This window comes from Chrysochloris asiatica, unplaced genomic scaffold, assembly GCF_000296735.1.
Source record: "Chrysochloris asiatica unplaced genomic scaffold, ChrAsi1.0 scaffold00052, whole genome shotgun sequence".
Classification (NCBI taxonomy): Eukaryota; Metazoa; Chordata; class Mammalia; order Afrosoricida; family Chrysochloridae; genus Chrysochloris; species Chrysochloris asiatica.
In genome coordinates, this window is record NW_006408570.1 from 2,848,026 (window position 1) to 2,867,446 (window position 19,421).

General features: G+C 44.7%; 1 protein-coding gene across 7 annotated transcripts in view; it reads right to left on the bottom strand.

Moving 5' to 3' along the window:
* The window catches only part of DYSF (dysferlin), a 328,923-nt gene extending 313,058 nt beyond the window's left edge, over positions 1-15,865 (bottom strand). For all 7 annotated transcript variants that reach the window (XM_006862906.1, XM_006862903.1, XM_006862904.1 and 4 more), the window contains exon 1: positions 15,778-15,865. In XM_006862906.1, the coding sequence (XP_006862968.1) occupies positions 15,778-15,865 (88 nt within the window). The remainder of the gene's footprint in view (positions 1-15,777) is intronic.
* Between the last annotated feature and the right edge of the window lie 3,556 nt (positions 15,866-19,421).

The following is a 19,421-nucleotide window of genomic DNA, read 5'->3' on the forward strand; positions in this document are numbered from 1 at the left end:
ATACAGGGTCACTATGAGTCGGAATCAACTCCAGGGCACACAACCACCACCACCAAGTCGGAACTGGCTTGAAGGCACTTAACAACAACAATCTTAACTGAAGCAGGTTGTCAGACCTTTGTGTTTTGTTTGAAGCTCTGCTGAAACCATGGGCAGCCGGACTGGCATTTGAAACCAGTGGCATAGCTTCCAGCATCACAGCAACACACATGCCACTTATAGTATGGCAATCTCAGACAGGTGGTAGGGCTAGATCACAAGATACCAGTTGCCATCGACTTGATTCAGACTCGTGGTGGACCATGTTGTTGTTGTCGTTAGGTGCCATCCAGTTGGTACCAATTCATAGCGACCCTATGCACAGCAGAACGAAACACTGCATGGTCCTGGGTCACCCTTACAATTGTTGCCACTTTTGAGCCCACTGATGCTGCCACTTGGCCAATCCATCTCACTGAGGTGTCTTCCTCTTTTTTTCTGATGCTCCACCTTACCAAACATGATATCCTTCTCCAGCGACTGCTCCCTCCTGACAATACGTCTGAAGTGTGAGAGACGCAGTTTGGCCATCCTGGCCTCCAAGGAACACTCTGGCTGCACTTCTTCCAACACAGATCTTTTGGTTCTTTTGGCAGCCCATGGCATTTCCAGTATTCTCTTCCAACACCATAATTCAAAAGCATCAATTCTTCTATGGTCTTCCTTATTCACTGTCCAGCTTTCGCATGCATATGAGGTTATTGAAAATACCATGGCTTGGGTCAGGAGCACCTTAGTCCTCAAGCTAACATCTTTGCTCTTTTACACTTTAAAAAAGTCTTGTGCAGTAGATTTGCCTAATGCAATACGTCATTTGATTTCTTGACTGCTGCTTCCATGAGTGTTGATTGTTGAACCAAGAAGAATGAAGTCCTTGACAACTTCAATCTTTTCTCCTTTGATAAGAATGTTGTTTATTGCTCCAGTGGTGAGGATTTTTGTTTTCTTTACATTCAGTGTAATCCATACCAAAGGCTGTGGTCTTAGATCTTCATCAGTAAATGTTTTAAGTCCTCTTCACTTTCAGCAAGCAAGGTTGTATCATCTGCATATTGCAGGTTGTTAATGCATCTTCCTACAATCCTGACGCCACGTTTTTCTTCATATAGCCCAGCTTCTCCGATTATTTGCTCAGCATAGAAGTTGAATAAGTATGGTAAAAGCATACAACCCTGTTGCACACCTTTCTTAATTTTAAAGACCATGTTGTTGTCAAGTGCCGTCGAGTTAGTTCCAACCCATAGCAACCCTGTATAGGGTTTCCAAGGAGCGGCTGGTGAGCTTGAACCTCTGGCCCTGCAGTTCAAATGGCTTAGCAGTCTGGTGCATTAACCCACAGTACCACACCAGGACTCCATAGCCTTGGTAAAATCCAAATCTCCATCAACCCCACATACGCGCCCTCACTGATAAGCATATGGAGACTACTAACACAGCTAAGCTGACTGTTGTCACTATGACTTTATGACACCGCCCCCCACCCCCCCACAACTCAAATAGACTCTTGATGCTGCTGGACCATCACACATAGCTGAGTAGCCCCTTCAGTCTCCCGCTCTCCTAGATGATTATTTCATCTTGTCTGTCCTCAGACTTCTACAATCATCACCTATCCCTCACTCTTAGTTTGTTTCCTATTCACTGAGAATGTGACTCCCAAAACCACTTCTAACCTCTTATTAATATCTATGCCCAAATTACTTGCCTTCTTTGCTGTTATTATGAACAACTAACACCAACACAGCACCTGGGTACCAAATCCTCTCTATTGTCACCTAGTCAATGACAAAACCAAACAAAAAACTGACTGCCATGAGGTTGATTCTGACACACAACGGCATTATAGGAGCAGAAAGCCTTGTCTTTCTCCTGACGAGAAGCTGGTGGGTCTGAACTGCCAACTTTGTGGTTAGCAATTCAGTGCTTATCCCACAGAGCCACCAGGGCTGTACTCAATGACAAGAATCCAGTAATTCTCCCTCTCTCTCCTGAATTTTCATGCTTTCCCTGTCAACTCTTTCATTCCATTTGCATACAAACATGATGCTATTTTTCTTAAATGTTTTTGACCTGACTCGCCCTTCAACTACTAAGTCATTTCTGTCTTTTTACAATATCCTTTGAAACAGTTGTCCATATTTCCTGTCTCTTATCTCTCTTCTCCATCATCTTAAACCCACCCTAGTTATGCTTACAACTCCAGCCCTCCAGTGAAACTGCAAATCCCGTCAGCTCTCCTTCAAAATATATCAAACATCTCACCCTTTCTCACCATCACCATTGTAGCTACCCTAGTCCAAGCCACCCTCTTCACTTGTCCTAACCATTGCAGGAAGCTCCGTATAGATCCCTTGCTTCTGCCCTTGCCAACAACAGTCTATTCTCAACCCTGTAAGTGTGATTCTGATAAAAAACATGTCAGATCCTCTCACCCCTTGACTCTAAGATTCCCTGCTCACTCAGTGTAAAACCCAAAGTCCTTACTTGGAAAGTTATAGACCCCTCCCCACCTTGACCTCTCAGATTTCTCATGTTACTCCCCAGGACCCGATCTTCTTCAAACAAATTAGCCTTCTAGCAATGTCAGGCCAACACCTACCTCAAGATCTTTGCCTAGAGCTAGATTCCCCCTACCACCACTCCTCAAACCCATATCCACAAGCCTCACCCCCTCACTTCCTTTTGATAGTTACTCAACTGTGGTCTCCTATGGCCCCCCAACTTAACAATGCAAATCCTCTCCCCTCACTTTCCCATTGACTTTTATGCTTTATTTTTCTTTAGCATTGATCATTTGGAATGAGTGCATTTTATTTGTTTCCCATCTTCCCCATTAGACAGCCTAATCCAAGGATGTTTGTTGTTAGATGCCATTGAGTTGGCTCCTCCGTATAGTGATCCTGTGCAAAACAGAACATTGTCCATTTCTGCGCCATCCTCACAACCTTTGCCATGTTTGAACCACTGTTGCAGCCACCATGTCATCTATCTAACTGGGGGTCTTTCTCTTTTACACTGACCCTCTACTTTACTAAACATGATGTCCTTTTCTAGGGACTTGTCCCTCCTGCTAATAAGTCTAAAATACATAATATGAAATCTCACCATCTTCACTTATAAGGGGTTGTCTGGCTGTCCTTCTTCCAGCATATTTATTTGTTCTCTAGCAGTCCATGGTACTTTTAATATTCTTCCAAAACACTACAATTCAAATGCATAAAGTCTTTTCCAGTTTTCCTTATTCACTATCCAGCTTTCACATGCATATAAGGCGATTGGAAATACCTTGGCTTGGGTCAGGCATACCTTAGTCTTCAAAGTGACATCTTTGCTCTTTAACACTTTAAAGAGGTCTTGTGCAGCAGATCTGCCCATCCATTAATTAATTTATTAATTAATCCAAGTACCATGAAATCCTTGACAACTTCAGTCTTCTTCCATTTATCACGATGTTGTTTATTGGTACCATTGTGAGGAATTTTGTTTTCTTTATGTTGAGGTGTAACCCAAACTGATGAAGCAAGGTTGTTCATGAGCCTTCCTCTGAGCCTGTTGCCGCATTCTTCTTCATATAGTCCAGTTTCTCTGATTATTTACTCAGCATAAAGATTGAATAAGTATGGTAAAAGGACACAACGCAGACAACAGCTTTACTGATTTGTAAACCACACAGTAACCCCTTATTCTATTCAAATGACTACCTCTTGGTCTATGTACAGGTTCCTCATGAGCACAATTAAGTGTTCTGGAGTACCCATTCTTCACAATGTTATCCATAGTTTGTTATGATCCACACAGTGGAATGTCTTTCAATAAAGCACAAGTAAACATCATTCTCTGCTTTCCAGCCAAAATAACATCAACAATGATATTTGTCATTCCACATCCTCTTCTGAATACAGCTTGAATTTCTGAAAACTCCAGGTGATGTACTGCTGCAACCATTTTTTAATTATCTTCAGAAAAATATTCCTTGTGTGCAATATTAATGACATTGCTTTTCCAATATTTTCACATATGAAACTGTTCACTACAGATTAGTAAATAAGTGCAAGGAAGCCCAGTTTACATTGATTACTAGGTACCCAGTCCCTGTCAAGCACTGTAAATATGAAAAGAACCTTTGATTCTTTAAGAAGGTGCTGTGAGGCTGGGCGATAGAAAGATGCCATCATACCTAGAAACTAAATCTTTGATGTGGTGAAAAAATATGAAATTGTTCACTGCAGACGAGTAAGTAAGCACAAGCAAGCTCATGCTTGCTTTGCTTATTGAATAATCCAACACTGGTCACTGAGTTATGTTCAGAGCTAGCTTGTGTCTGGTCCACTGCATGATATTGCTTAGGTCAGGGATACTAAAAAAGAATCAGTAGTACTGCCCCCTAAGCAGGAATTTTGGATATTATAAAGCTTCCTTTTTTCTTTTCTTTTTTTTTTTTTTGGTCACACTGATTCCTGGCTTTGCTCCTTCCTACCTCACACCGCATCCTACCCATGTCCCTGCCCCAGTCCATCAGTGTCAGCACAGTAATCCTACATGGAGGTTATCTAGCATCTCCAGAGGAACATTCCCGGGGAGTTTCACAAATGCTTGGCATGTATCCAAGTTCTGCAAACCAGGAGAGCAACAGCGGGTGGTGTGAGCCCTACACACTTCCCAAGGCCTCTTTCCCACTCAACCTCTAACTTCCCTGGTCTGGGTGCTATTCACAGCCTAGAACTTCCCCCTAAACAGACATCTGACTGTTCCCTCAGAGACTTCATACTAGAACCCAGAAACTGAGACTGTGGCTGAGACCTCAACTTTCCCCCATATAGATTCTTCTTCCAAAGATTTCTGGTACTTGTGCTTTATTGACTACGCAAAGGCTTTTGATTGTGTGGATCATGACAAGTCACAGACAATGGTGTGAAGTATGAGTATTCCAGAACACTTAATTGTGCTCATGAGGAATCCGTACACGGACCAAAAACAGAACAAGGGAACACTGAGTGGTTTATAATTAGGAAAGGTGTGTGCCAAGGTTGTATTCTTTCATCTACTTATTCAATCTGTATGCTGAACAAATAATCCAAGAAGCTGGATTATATGAAGAAAAACCGTGGCATCAGGATTAGAGGAAGACTGATTAACAGCCTGTGATATGCAGATGATAACAACCTTGCTTGCTGAAAGTGAAGAGTACTTAAAATACTTATTGATGAAGATCAAAGACCACAACCTTCCATATGGGTTGCAAATCAATGTAAAGAAAACAAAAATCCTCACCACTGGGCCAGTAAATAACATCCATATAAAGGAGCTCTGGTAGCGTAGTGGTTACGAATCGGGCTGCGAACCTTAAGGTCAGCAGTTCGAAACTACCAGCCGCTCCGCGGGAGAAAGATGAGGCTTTCTACTCCCGTAAAGATTTACACCCTTGGAAACCCTGTACAGGGTCGCTATGGGTCGGAACCGACTCGACAGCACTTAACAACAACAACAACAAATGAAGAAAAGATTGACGTTGTCAAGGACTTCATTTTGCTTGAATCAACCATCAACACTCATGCAAGCAGCAGTCAAGAAATCAAACGATGTATTGCAATGGGCAAATCTGCTGCACAATACCTCTTTAAAATGTTGAAGAGCAAAGATGTCAGTTTGAGGACTAAGGTGTGCCTGACACAAGCCATGGTCTTTTCAATAACCTCATATGTATGCAAAAGTTGGATAGCGAATAAGTAAGACTGTAGACCTGATGCATTTGAGTTATGGTGTTGGAGACTATTGAAAGTACCACGGGCTGCCAAAAGAACAAACAGATCTGTGTCAGAAATATGTACAGCCAGAGTGCTCCTTGGAAGCCAGGATGGCCAGACTTCATCTCTCATACTTTGGACTTGTTGTCAGGAGGGACCAGTCACTGAAGGATATCATGTTTGGTAAAATGGAAGACCCCCCAATGAGCTAGATTGGCACAGTGGCAGCATCACTGGGCTCAAAGGTAACAATGATTGTGAGGTTGCCCCAGGATTGGGCAGTGTTTCATTATGTTGTGTATAAGGTTGCTATGCATCGATACTGACTTGATGGCACCTAACAACAACAACTTCTTCCACATAAATAGAATTTGTATCTGGTTAATGGCCAACTGAATATAAGACTGCATTGTTCATGGTCAGCCTACCTCACAGCTAGATGTGGCCATGAGACCAAATGACAATGCTCTTATGGGGAGAGGGGGCATGCCTCCCCCATGCTCGTTTTCCCACTGGCTGGAGCATAGATGTGGTGGTGAGTACCCTCAGACCATGCTGTCAGTGGCACCCCCTACAGATAGAAGAGCAACAGGACAGAAGGACCTAGGATCCTATGCAGCCTTGTTATTAAGTGCCATCAAGTCGGTTCTGACTCATAGCGACCAAGGAATGACTGGTGAGTTTGAACTGCTGACCTTGCAGTTAGCAGTCCAGTGTTTATCCTACAGCACCACACCAAGACTTCTAGTGGGTTAGAACCTCATCAGCAGGATGGTCTACACCTCAATTTCTACATAAGTGTTTGAGAAACTCAGGTTTACACCACCACTAATCCGTGCTCTTTACCCACAGCCAGGTCTGCATCCCACCTGAAGCAGTAGGAGAAGGTGGCTTCTCAGCACCCCAGGTTTCTACAGCTCCACTCTGAGAGGGGATCAAGCTGGCTTAGGAGCCTCCATTTGATTGGAAGAGGTGAGAGATCTTGTGTTGATGTTATGATTATGTAGAGTTCCTGTTTACAGCAATGACTTTTCAGGGCCAGTTGTTGTTAAGGTTGTAAACTTGGTTCTGACACATAGTGACCCTCTGTAGGATTTCTGAGACTTTAAATCTTTGCGGGAGCAGAAGGCCTCATCTTTCTTCTGTGGAGTGATTAGTGGGCTCGAACCATGGACCTTGTGGTTCACAGTCCAGTGCTTATTGTATGGAGCCACCAGACACCCTTAGAAGTAAGTTATGTCTTAATTAGATTATTGCTCCTACAGCCCCCAATAGTGAAATCACTGATAGGTGCTTTTACTGATGAATCCAAGTAAAAGGAGGCAGGTCACTCCGTCTCCTGAAAATCCAGGATCAAGGCCTTCAGGATTAAGTGAAATAGCATGCACCCCACAGGACATATCCTAGCTGCAGATGTCTTATCATTGGCCAATACAATACAACTTTTTATAACAAAATTGTACTTTAATGAAACATTAAATTTCCCGTACAAATCTGGACTTACAGCCTGTCTTGAAAAATCACAGATGCTATCCCATGAGGCCCAAGTTCTCTACTTGGGCATTAACTCACAGCGCCACACCAGTTATAGACCAGGCATGGTCTATAGATCATCTATAGACCAGGCATGCCCTCTCAGATCCTCCTAGTGGCCACCACATACTCTGTGTGTGTATGTGTGTGCTGTCCCCGCTGTCCCACTCTACTTAGTTATGTCACCTGCCAGGCTCCTATAGGCAGGTGACTTGATGACCATGTAAGACAGTCCTCTGTCACATATTTGGGGAGAGGTTTATCTAATGAGGTGGGGGTGGGTCCTTTCACTGGTGCAGTTGGACCAGCTCACCTCCCAAGACCAGACATGGCATGTCCATAAAGCAAACAAACATAGCCTCTCCATCCACTGGCAAAAGCTTGACATGTATGTTCCACACAGGTTTTACAGGAATCCTTAAAGGTACATTTGCCAGAGTCTAAAATCTTCTAGGAATTTGGCTATTCAGTGCAGCCTTTTTCCTCTGTCCTCATATTTATTTTGGAGCTGTGGGTTAATGCACTGGACTGCAAAGTCAGTTTGAACAGCAAGGTTGGTGGTTCAAGCTCACCAGTTGCTCCTCGGAAACCCTATACAGGGTCACTATGGATTGGAACCGACTCGACGACACTTAGCAACAACAACAACATACCGCATGAATATCCCAAGCCAACCAAAAGGAAATGAGGTTGTTTTGATGGCCTCTGTGTGTCCATGTAAGACCATGCATGCAATTGTGAGTCTAGCTTATGGTCACAAACACAGTGACTCTCGGGAAAAGTTCTCCTACAGTGGAAACAGACAGCCCTGGGGTTGTGACCCAGCTCCACCCTTTTCTGGCTGTGTGACTTTAGGCATGTGATTTGACCTTTCCGAGTCTGTTTCCGCTTCTGTGGAATCAAAGAGAATGATGCTTCACTGAGGTATTGGGAGGACTGAGCAAAACACTGGTGCATCCAGCATAGTGCCTGGCTGGAACACAATAGGTGGATAATAGATGTTAGCGTTCTTCCGGTTAGCACTACATTCTAAGGCATCAATCTGGAAAATAGATAGTATGCAAGTAGTAGAAAAAGTGACTTTGACCTAGGGAGAGGGACTGAGAAGGAAATCACCAGAGAACTACATGCAACATCATTGTGAGGGCTGCAGATGGCCACCAGAACAAATGCCTTCAGCTCAGAAAGGGTGACTCTAGTAGGGGTAATTAGAGGACATGGGATTAGCATTCTTGGGGTACAGGGGATATGTGCAATGATTTCTTCTTGTTGTTACAGGCTGTGGAGTTGGTTCCAACTCACAGGTACCATATGTACAACAGAAGCAAACACTGCCCAATCCTGCACCATTCTCACAATCTTTGCCATGATTGAGCCCATTGTCAAAGCCAATAGAAGTAAATTATGTCTTACTTGGATTATCAATCCAAGTAAATTATGTCTTAATTAGATTATCAATCCATCTCCTTCGGGGTCCTTCCTCTTTTTTGCTGACCCTTTAGGTGGTATAGCGCTGTGAGTTAATGCAAAGTTGGTTTGAACCGCAAGGTCATTGGTTCAAGCTCATCAGCCACTCCTTGGAAGCCCTATACAGGATTGCTATGAGTTGGAACTGACTCAACGGCACTGAACAACAACAACAGCATACTTTACTAAACATGATGACCTTTTCCAGTGACTGGCCCCTTCTGACAATATGTCCAAAATACACAATATGAAGTCTCTCCATCTTCACTTCTAAGGGGCTAACTGGCTGTACTTCTTCCAAGGCCGATCTGTTTGTTCTTCCGGCAGTACAAAGTACTTTCAACATTCTTCCCAAACACCACAATTCAAATGCATAAACTTTTCCTCAGTCTTCCTTATTCATTGTCCAGCCTTCATATGCATATGAGGTGTTTGAAAATACCTTAGTCCTCAAAGTGACATGTTTGATCTTTAACACTTTAAAGAGGCCTTTTGCAGCAGATCTACCCAATGCAATACACCCTTTGATTTCTTGACTGCTGCTTCCATGAGCATTGATTGTGAATCCCAGTAAAATGAAATCCTTGACAACTTCAATCTTTCTTAATTTATCATGATGCTTATTGGTCCTGTTGTGAGGATTTTTGTTTCCTTTATGTTGAGGTATAATCCATACCTGTATTCTTTGATCTTCATCAGTAATGCTTCAAGTCCTCTTCCCTTTCAGGAAACAAGGCGTGTCATATGCAAATCTATAATCCTGATGCCTCATTCTTCTTCACATAGTTCAGCGTCTCCGGTTATTTGCTCAGCATACAGATTGAATAAGTATATTAAAAGGATACAACCCTGATGCACACCTTTCTTGATTTCAAATCACACAGTATCCCCTTGTTCTGTTTGGATGGCTGATCTTGGTTTATGTACATGTACCACATGAGTACAACTAAGTGTTCTGGAATTCCCATTCTTTGCAATGTCTGTTATGATCCACACAGTCAAATGCCTTTGTATAGTCAATAAAGCACTAGTAAACATTTTTCTGGTATTCTCTGCTGACGTCAATAATGATATCCTTTGTTCCACGTCCGTTTTTTAATCTGGCTTGAATTTTGAATCTGGCAGCTGCAAGTACTTTTTAATTATCTTCAGCAAAATTTTACTTGTATGTTATACTAATGGTATTGTTTAGTGATTTCTGCATTCTAAGAGTCACCTTTCTTTGAAAAGGGCACAAATACGGATTTCTCCCAGGTAGTTGGCCAAGTATCTGTCTTCTGAATTTCTTGGCATAGACTAGTGAGTGTTTCCAATGCTGCACCAGTTGGTTGAAATATTTCAATTGGTATTCTGTTGATTCCTGGAGTCTTTTCTCCAGTGCCTTCAGTGAAGTTTGGACTTCTGCCTTCAGTACCATTGGCTCTTGATCATATACTATCTCCTGAAATGTTTGAACATTGATCCATTCTTTTTAGTAGAGTGAGTCTGGGTAATCCTTCCATGTTCTTCTGATGCTTCCTGCATCATTTGGTATTTTTCCCATAGCATCAAGTTGAAGCTTGATTTTTTCCTTCAGTTATTTCAACTTAAGAAATGACAACTGTGTTCTTCCCCTTTGGTGTGCTAACTCTAGGTATTTGGTGATTTAGCCCTGTGATTTACCCCCTGTCTGCATTTGCCATACTATAGTTACTTGTGTGTTGCTGTTATGCTAGAAGGTATAAAACTGGTATTTCACATGCCAGTCGACTCACCCATGGTTTCAGCAGAGCTTCCAGACTACGACAAACTACAAAAAAAGGCCTGAAAATCTGGTTTGGTAAATATTACCATCAAGAGGTAATATTAGGGAGGTTGGTTTCAGAGTGTGCGGGGGGAAGGTAGAGTCCCCACTGAATAGTTTTCATCTCATCTAGACAGGTATGGTGAAAAAAGATGGGATTAAGATTCATATGATTCAATAATGAGCTATCATGACAAATTGTGACGGTCACAACTGTAAAAGTAGAAGTTTTGTAACAAAAACGGGGGAGTAGTTAATCTTACAGTCCAGAAACAGAGGGCCCTAGGACCATCAAGGGAGAAGAGCACAAGCAGAATGTAGGATTCTATCCAGAGAAGCATCGACACCAGAGATGGAGGCAGTGATGAGGCCATGGAGAGAGGGAGCAGCTGAGGACTGGGTGAGACTCATGAAAAGAGAGGCAGCCAGGAGGCAGGCTTGCAGAATGTGCCCTTTGGTTGTTTAAATTATTACATATTCCTGAAGGTTTTTGTGTACACCCCCACCCCACCCCCAAAAAAAACCCACAGAGGGAATGGAAGCAAATACTATTGAATGATGATGCACAGAGGACATTGTAATCACTGCAATGAAATGATGGTGTAAAGCCGATGTTCTCCCATGTAAACTATCACTCAGTTCACAATAAAAACTTAAAAAAAAAAAAAACCCTATGGAGCAATTCTGCTCTGTAGCACATGGGTTGACTCTAATGGTATGTGAAGGCTAGTGAGGACTTGGGAGAAGGGTGGTGGAGGGAAAGTGACTTGCCCAGTCTAGGTCCTGGAGCGTTGGGGTGTACATGTTGTTGTTGTTGTTGCTGTTAAATGCCATCGAGTCAGTTCCAACTCATGGTGACCCTGTACAGGGCTTCCGAGAAGCAGCTGGTGAGTTTAAACTGCCTACCTTTTGGTTCCCAGTCCAGTGCTTATCCTACAGCACCACACCAGGATTTATTCCAAGCAAGACATGTCTCTGTGATCAGTAGATGGCTGCTTACAACTCCTGTCAGTAATACACTTGTCTTAGTCTCATTAAGGTGCCTTCAAAGGAGCTCTGGTAGTATAGCGGTTATGAATCAGGCTGCGAACCGCAAGGTCAGCAGTTGGAAACTACCAGCTGTTCTGTGGGAGAAAGATGAGGCTTTCTATTCCCGTAAAGATTTACAGTCTCGGAAAACCTGTACAGGGTCTCTATGAGTCGGAACCGACTCCACGGCACATCACCACCACCAAGGTGCCTTCAAAAAAAGGTCCAATCAAAACAGTGGCTTCTGCAGGGAACTGCTGGGCCAGTTAAATTCAAGGCAGAGAGAGGTCAGCTCAGAAGGCTATAACAACTGTTTTTCAGAAGTCCAGAGGGGTAATCTTGATAGATTTTCTCAAGGATACAGAACAATCACTAGGGTTTATTGGAAAGAAGTCTTAAGAAAATTAAAAACTGCATTAGTGAGAAAAAGGGCAGGAAATTTATGCCAATGAATTATTTTCCATCACAATGTACCTGCTCATTGTTAGACAGTAGCAAGGACTGTCCTAGAGAATTTCATTAGGAAACCTTACCCCATAAACCCTACAGTCCTTATTTTGCCCCGTCACACTTCTTTTTGTTTCCAAAACTTACAGAACATTTCAAAGGAACATGATTTGAGTCTCTCGAGGTTGCCAATAATCGAAGAATGCAGAATTCTTCAGGAAGAGTTAGAGATAAGAAAATACTGTCTCTCAGAAGTATATAGATGTAGGTGGAGAATATCTTGAGAAACAATAGCTGCACATTTTGATATTTTTGTTTAATAAAGTTTTGTATGACTTAATAGCAATACTTTTTGACTTACCATTGTATATGAGTAAGTACTCAGTACATACTACGGGGACTGTCATGGTGTCATACAATAAGCACTAGATTACTAACCACAAGGTCTGTGGTTTGAGCCCATCATTTGCTCTTCAGGAGGAAGATGAGGCTTTCTACTCTTTCAAAGATGTACAGCCTCTGAGACCCTGCCTGATACAGGGTCACTGTGAGTCGGAACTGACCCGACAGCATGTAACAACAAATAACAACAAAGTCCATATTATAACTAGAGCATGATATAGCCTATATTGAATGTGTTCTATTTAGATCAGTACTCGACACATAGCAAGCAGGATATCAGTTAAATAAGTCTCTTTCATTGATTTGATGTGGAGTTTAAAAGAAACAGCATCTGAGAATGCTACATCATTTGTGCTTTATACATTTTCATTTGCTCTCCTAATGATAAACACACTTTTCAACAAAAGCAGGATCTTCCAACTTTTGATAATTTGTCTTACACTGAGCTATGTGCCACCTTCCCTTCTACTTTGACTCAGCCCATGCTGGGGAACCCAAGCACAGCCCTCCCCTATGCTGGCCCAAGTGTGGGTGCCCTGAGTATGGATGCTGAAAGCAAGAGAGAGTGCTGAGGATTAGGGAGGGGTGTTGACCACTATGTAGCCTTGACCAAACCCCTGCACTTCTCTGGACCTATTTCCTCATATGTAAAAGGGGAATAATATCCTTGTCCTTTGGCCGCATGAAGCTACTTTGAACATGAAATAAGTTTATGTATATACATGGAGGAGCTGTGAGGTATCATTATGGGATAGTACAATCATGTAGCCAAAGGAGAAACTTTATGAGATAAAACTCTAAAAGGTCTGGGAAGAGCCAGCTGCTTAAGGCAGGCTTCCCAGAAGGGTGTTTTTCTTTGAGCAATGTGTCCCAGTGACCAGAGCTCTCTGTGTAATCATTCACCAACCTGGCCCAGGCTGGAAGGAGGAGGGTGAGTAGGCCTGAATGCAACAGAGAAGCCAAATTTGGATATGGGGAAGTGGAGTGTGACCAGGGGCTGGGGGAGGGAAAAGACTACAATTTCCCCCTGACCGGTGGCAGGGATAACTGGAGGGAATGAGAAGGGCTTCCAGTCACCTCCTCCCAGGCTTGAGGGCCTCAGTCAATGCAGACTATGTGCTTCCTCCCTCCACAGCAGGCTCTGGACCCCAGAAAGAGAGAGAGAGCGTTGCCAGACAGGGAGCCAGCAAGAGGCCTTGTTGGGGGACAAGAAAACATGGAGGATGGATGGTGGAGGAGACTGGGCCACAGACAGGCTCTCAGGCCTGAAATAAAGAGAGGAGGGATGCCACATCAGTGGTACTCCCGTGTGTAATGCAGTTCCGAGGTTAGAAAGTGCTTCCCCATTCATTATTCATTTGCTCTTCTTCTCTTTGGAGGGTTCTGGGTAAGAGGTCTACATAGGAGGAGGGGATTGTGAAGTATGAGGTCAATGTGTATATCTGTGGGAGGGGGGAGGTAGGGGAAGTGGTCAGGGAAAGTGGAAGAAAAGCTGGTTCAGGCTAAGCGGAGACCAACTAGAGAGACAGACTGCTGAGAGCAGAGGCTGGGACTACAAGGTACTTTGGACAAGTGTACACTGGGCACAGCCCAGTTCCAGAGGGTGCCATCTAAAAAGCTCCTCTGCATTCAAGCTAGGGGATTGTGAATAATAGGGGAGAGATGCTGGAGTTGGAGGCAGCTGCTTAAGGCACAGGGTGCCATATCCTTCATCCGCTCATCCAAGGGAATACTAACTTATTACATACAGAGCGAATGGTGCCCCTGGAGTTGTGCAATGCACAAGTAGGATCACTACTCCCAGGCTGTGCAGGTGAACCATTGGCCTGCCCACAGCTGAGGAAGCATCAGTGCCCTCTGCCACCCACTCTCAACACCTTGATCAAGCTCATTTCTGGAAGCAAGTATGGGAAGCTGGTCTAGAACAGGCCAAAGCAGTGTTTAGGGAAAAAGCAAAGTTGGAGTGCCCTGTCCCCGCTTCCTTTTCATATACTCTGATTTCCAAGCCATGGACCTATTCAGTAGCCCTAGTCTAACAGATAGCATCTACCCACACCCCCCGCAGAGCACACACAGGGAACTCGAAGCCCCCCCAAACACACTGTGTATGCTACTGTGTTGTGCCTGAGCTCTCGTAGCATCTGCTTCTTGGAATGTCTCAGTTGTTACAAATGCTCAGTGATGTACATGTGTCTGGGAGCAGATACCAACACAAGTGTCTGGGAACACATTCATCCAGAAGCTCATGAAACTAAAAGGGAGTGTCTGTGCTGGATAGCCAAGGACCAACAGGGGTGCTGGTTTCTGGGGACCCTGGCACAGTCCTGGCAAACTGCTTCCATAAAGATTATGGCCAAGAAAACCCTAGGGAGCAATTCTACTCTGTCATATGGGGGGGTCACCGTGAGTCAGCATTGTCTTGGCAACAATGGGGTGTTCTTTTCCAGGTAGCTCAGTCCTGGAATGTGGTGGATAGATTAGAAGTCAGATCTCCAGGAGAAGGAGAGTAGCAGGTAATGGAAGCGGAGAGGAGAACCCGCAGAATGGGTGGGTAGGCAGGCTCTCAAACTCTTTTCCCCTGATCCTTCCCCCCCACCCCCAGTGTGGCTCCAAACTGGGACTCAACCCTGTGGACCCCAGGGGAAAGCAGACAGACTCCAACCTTCACTTCCAAGTCATGACTCTGTGGAGACCTTCGGGCAGGTCTCAGTCTGATGAAGGAGACAGATCTCATACACACACCCCTATTCCACTGCCCCGAGCCCAAAGGCTCCAATCTGATAGGGGAAGGTGCTGGTGACATCTGCGCCCAGCTGTTAAATCCCCCTCTTCCTGAGGCCAAAGCAAGGAGAGGATCCAGGCCTGGGGTAGGGTTGCTGCTGCCACCGCAGCCTCTGATAGAGAGCTAAGGCAGAGGACTGTAGCCAGGCCAGGCTGGGACACAAAGAGAGCTGGGTTATAAATAGGCCTAGGCCCGGCCCTGGGGGAGGGGGCGCAGAGGAGGAAGAGGAGCTCTGCAGGTCTGTGCTTTGCCTCCCACAGCTCATAAAGACCTCTGAAGAGATCCAGAGGAGGGGAGAGGAGAGCTGCTGCCCCCACCTCAGCTCCACCCCAACAGCTTGCAGCTACATGTCACTCGCTGCCTCAGTTACCCTCTAAGTCGCCTCTCCTTGGGATGTGTGTCTTTGCAACATCCACTGGCAATTGGGCCCGGTCAACAGACTTCTTGTCTTTCCGCTCCAGCTGCTCCTCAGGACCCAGAGCCGCGGCATCCCGGCCGGGACTCAGCCCTCCCCGAGCACCCACCGGGTGGGAATCGCGGGTCACTCCTACCTGCAAACACTGCGGAACAGTAGGCATCGCTGATGTCGGTGTCCGGGGTGTGGACGTTCTCAGCGTAGAGGATGAAGACCCTCAGCATGCCTGGCGCGGGGAGGTCCCGGTGCGCTTACAGTGCGAAGAGGACTGGGGAACGTCCAGAGGATCAAGGGCTTGTGGGTCCCTTCTCTAGAGACCCGCGGATGAAGCAAGGCCGATTCGAATCACCCGCTTGTAGTTCACAGCTGCTGCTCTTACAGGAATCCCCCGGCTGCTCCCTTAGGCTAGACTCGGTCCGGGCTCCGGCTACGTTCACCCTGCAGGCGCTCGGAAAACAGGGTCTTCCACCTCCGCCGTCCCGCCCAGGCTCAGCTGAGCTGTAATTTAATGCTCCGGCCACCGATTCTCAGTGACACGGCATTTTGCACCTAATCGTGAAACAGCGCCCTGGGCGGCGGCCGCAATGACCCGGGGCTGGACCAGGGTTCGGGTATTTCATCACAACCCTGATCAAGGTCCCTGACTGACGGGGACGTGGGAGGCTCAGCCCCTCCCTTTACCTCCCATCTTCTACTGAGCGCGGCCCCTCCCCCTGCGGTGGGGATCATGCACTCTCTAGTCCCGAGCCAACCAGGCCTTCTTGGGCGGCCAGATCCCGAGAACAGTGGGAGAGCCAGTCTTCCGCAGAGAAACCTAGAACTGAGGAATTTCATTACAGCGGCACCGACTGCCTTAAAAACTAACCCTTCTTCAAAAACAAAACAGGATAGTTTTTGTTTTTCTTTTTCAACTTTGTATTGTAAATTGAGTGAAGGTTTACAGACAAGATCTTCAGTTTTACATGCAACAAATCATAAAATTTTGTTTCATCTCAAGGATTGCAATCCTCTCCATTCAACAATAGACCACAGAATAGTTTTTTAACACAAAAAACATAAAGAAAGAAATCTCTGATACCGAAAAACAAAAATAGCATTAATGTTACCAAACTCAGGGAGTTCGTTGCCTGTTCTCTAGTTAAGAATAACTTAAAAGAATAAGAAAAAAAACAACTTAAGAGTCATGCGGATTTAAGCACAGCATGGTAAAGTTTTACTACTTGCAAGAAGTAAGGAGATCCTTTTGAAAGCACTGTGTCCCTGAATAAAGGATTCAGGAAGTTTTTAAGCTGTCAGTGGAACGAGGCATACCTTATTCTGTATTTAAGAGGGACAGGGTTAAGACTTGGCCCGGAAGTAGGCACTAAAATGGGTCTTAGTGGCTGTATTTCAGGTTAATGCGCCAGACTGCAAAGCTGTTTGAACTGCAAGGTTGGCGGTTCAAGCTCACCAGCTGCTCCTCGGAAACCCTCTACAGGGTAGCTATGGGTCGGAACCGACTGGATGGCACTTAACAACAACAACAACGGCCTCATAGGAGTCCTGGTGTGGCATTGTGAGTTAAAGCGCCAGACTGCAAAGCCCTTAGAACTGCATGATCGGCGGTTCACCCGGTAGCTACGGGTCGGAACCGAGTCGACAGCACTTAAACAACAACAACAACAACAACAAGGCCTCATAACGAGTCATACGGACCCTTTTGTCCTCTGTTCTCTCATCAGGCTGGAACTGGCTCAGGGCCCGTTGCCTGAAGAGTATCTGTAACAAGAATAGCAGGGAAAACAGGGCAGGGTTTTTACTGACTTTGTGGCTGCTATCAGTTCGGAAAGTTGCGTGGCCTCTTTTCAAGGAGACATGCCAAGGGGCCTCCATTACAAGGAACAGGCTCGTTTATGTGGACCTTTTTCGTCATGTACACTTTTCTTATATGGTTTAACTCAAGGTGCCCTTAAGTTTGGGTAGAAATTCTTCAACCTAGCTGGCTTCATTAACATTTGGCTATATACTAATCTAGGTTATTTCCTTTGATTGTATATATTTGACTGTAAATTACAGCGTTTCATATATGGACTCCTGGTGTGGCATTGTAGGATAAGCAAAAGCACTGGACTACTGGCCATAAAACCAGCAGTTTAAACCCACCGTCTGCTCCTTGGATACCCTATACAAGGTGGTTGAGTGGAACCAACACACCGATACTTAACAATCACAACAAATATATACCTGAGATCAGAGTGTATATGTTGTTTTTGTGTCCCAGTGTTCTCATGTTACATGTTCTTGAATCATTAAAAATCATTCTAAGTTTTTCAATGGTTACATAATTTTCTATCATATGAATGTGCTCGACTGACAAAGTGTTCTTCCACTGTTAGACTGTTTTCAGTTTCTCACCAGGATATAAATCCATTTTGGTCCCTCCTCTGCTAGTGCCTCAGATTGAATTCCTAGCGTTAGAATTCTAAGGTCATGGACATGACTTTTTTAGGTTCTAGTGCCTATGACTAAACTGCTTTCCTGAAGCCATGTAGATCCACACTTCCCGCAGCAGAGTTACTCACCTTCTAAAGAGGGCCACTTGGATGGGTAAACAGCTGTCAGCAAACTTCTCCCCACAGCAGCCCATGAGGCAGCAGACACTCCCAAGATAGAAGGGCTCAGTTGCTAACAGAGGACGCTTTTGCCCTATAATGAGGCACTAGGGATGACCAGTACTCCTCCAAAGGGCTGTAATTTCAAGATCAGATTAACAAACACTTCCTGTGGTCATTTATGGTCCTCCTGCAGCAAATTCTGTGTCCTTCTCTTTGCCTTTGACACATTACCAGTGGGGGAGCTGAGGAGAGAAGGGTTGAAATTCAACCATTCATTCAACAAATACTCCTATGTATGGAGTCCAGTGAAATGTCAGGCTCTGTCATTGGTGATATAGACGCAGTGATGAGCAGAAGTGACATTGGCCCTTTCAGCGAATCCATTTCAGTAGAGGAAGCTGACATTTATCAAACCATCAAGCAAATCTTATACCATTATAAATCTGCAAGTGCCATAAAAGACAAAAAATGGGAAAATATAGAAACAGATACCAAGGGACCCTTATGTAATCCCAAAGACAGTGAGAGCTATTTGAAGATATGAAGGTCAATTAGGAATTCACTAGGCAAGGTTAAGCTGATGAAGGCAGAGTGTTCCAGAGAGAAGGAAAGGGATGCTTTGGATATAGGCAGTGGAGAAGACAAGGGAAGAGTGGTAAAGAGCTGAAACACCAGCATGACTTGAATGTGGGGGTGTAAGGACCTCCTTGCAGAGTCTATAGGAAGCTGCCTATGGCCTGCTAAATTCAAAGGACTGATGAACCAGATGTACCTTTTAAAGCTCCCTCTCCTCCCCCCACCCCCCCACCCCCCGGACCCCCTGGCTGCTTTTTAAAGAATGAAGTATAAGAAGCCAGAGTGGAAGTAAAAAGATCAGGTAAAAGGTAGAGTATAGGCTAAGGCAAGGGATGATGGTAACTCGGACCAAGGTGGTGAGAGTGGAGATGGACAGAAATAAAAATAATAGGAAAATTCTGTCGAGTAGGTGGGGCAGTCAGTTGCTTGATGCAGAATGTGGCCTTTATGCATTGCTGGGGGTGAAAAACTTGGACTTGGATGGAGGGTTGATCGATTGAACCATCATTTAAAGGGTACCTTGCATGTGGCAGGTATTTTCCAAATTCAGGTTTTAGAGAAAGGTACCTAGTAGGGAGTAAAAGTTAATTTCATTGGGGAGAAGCAAGAC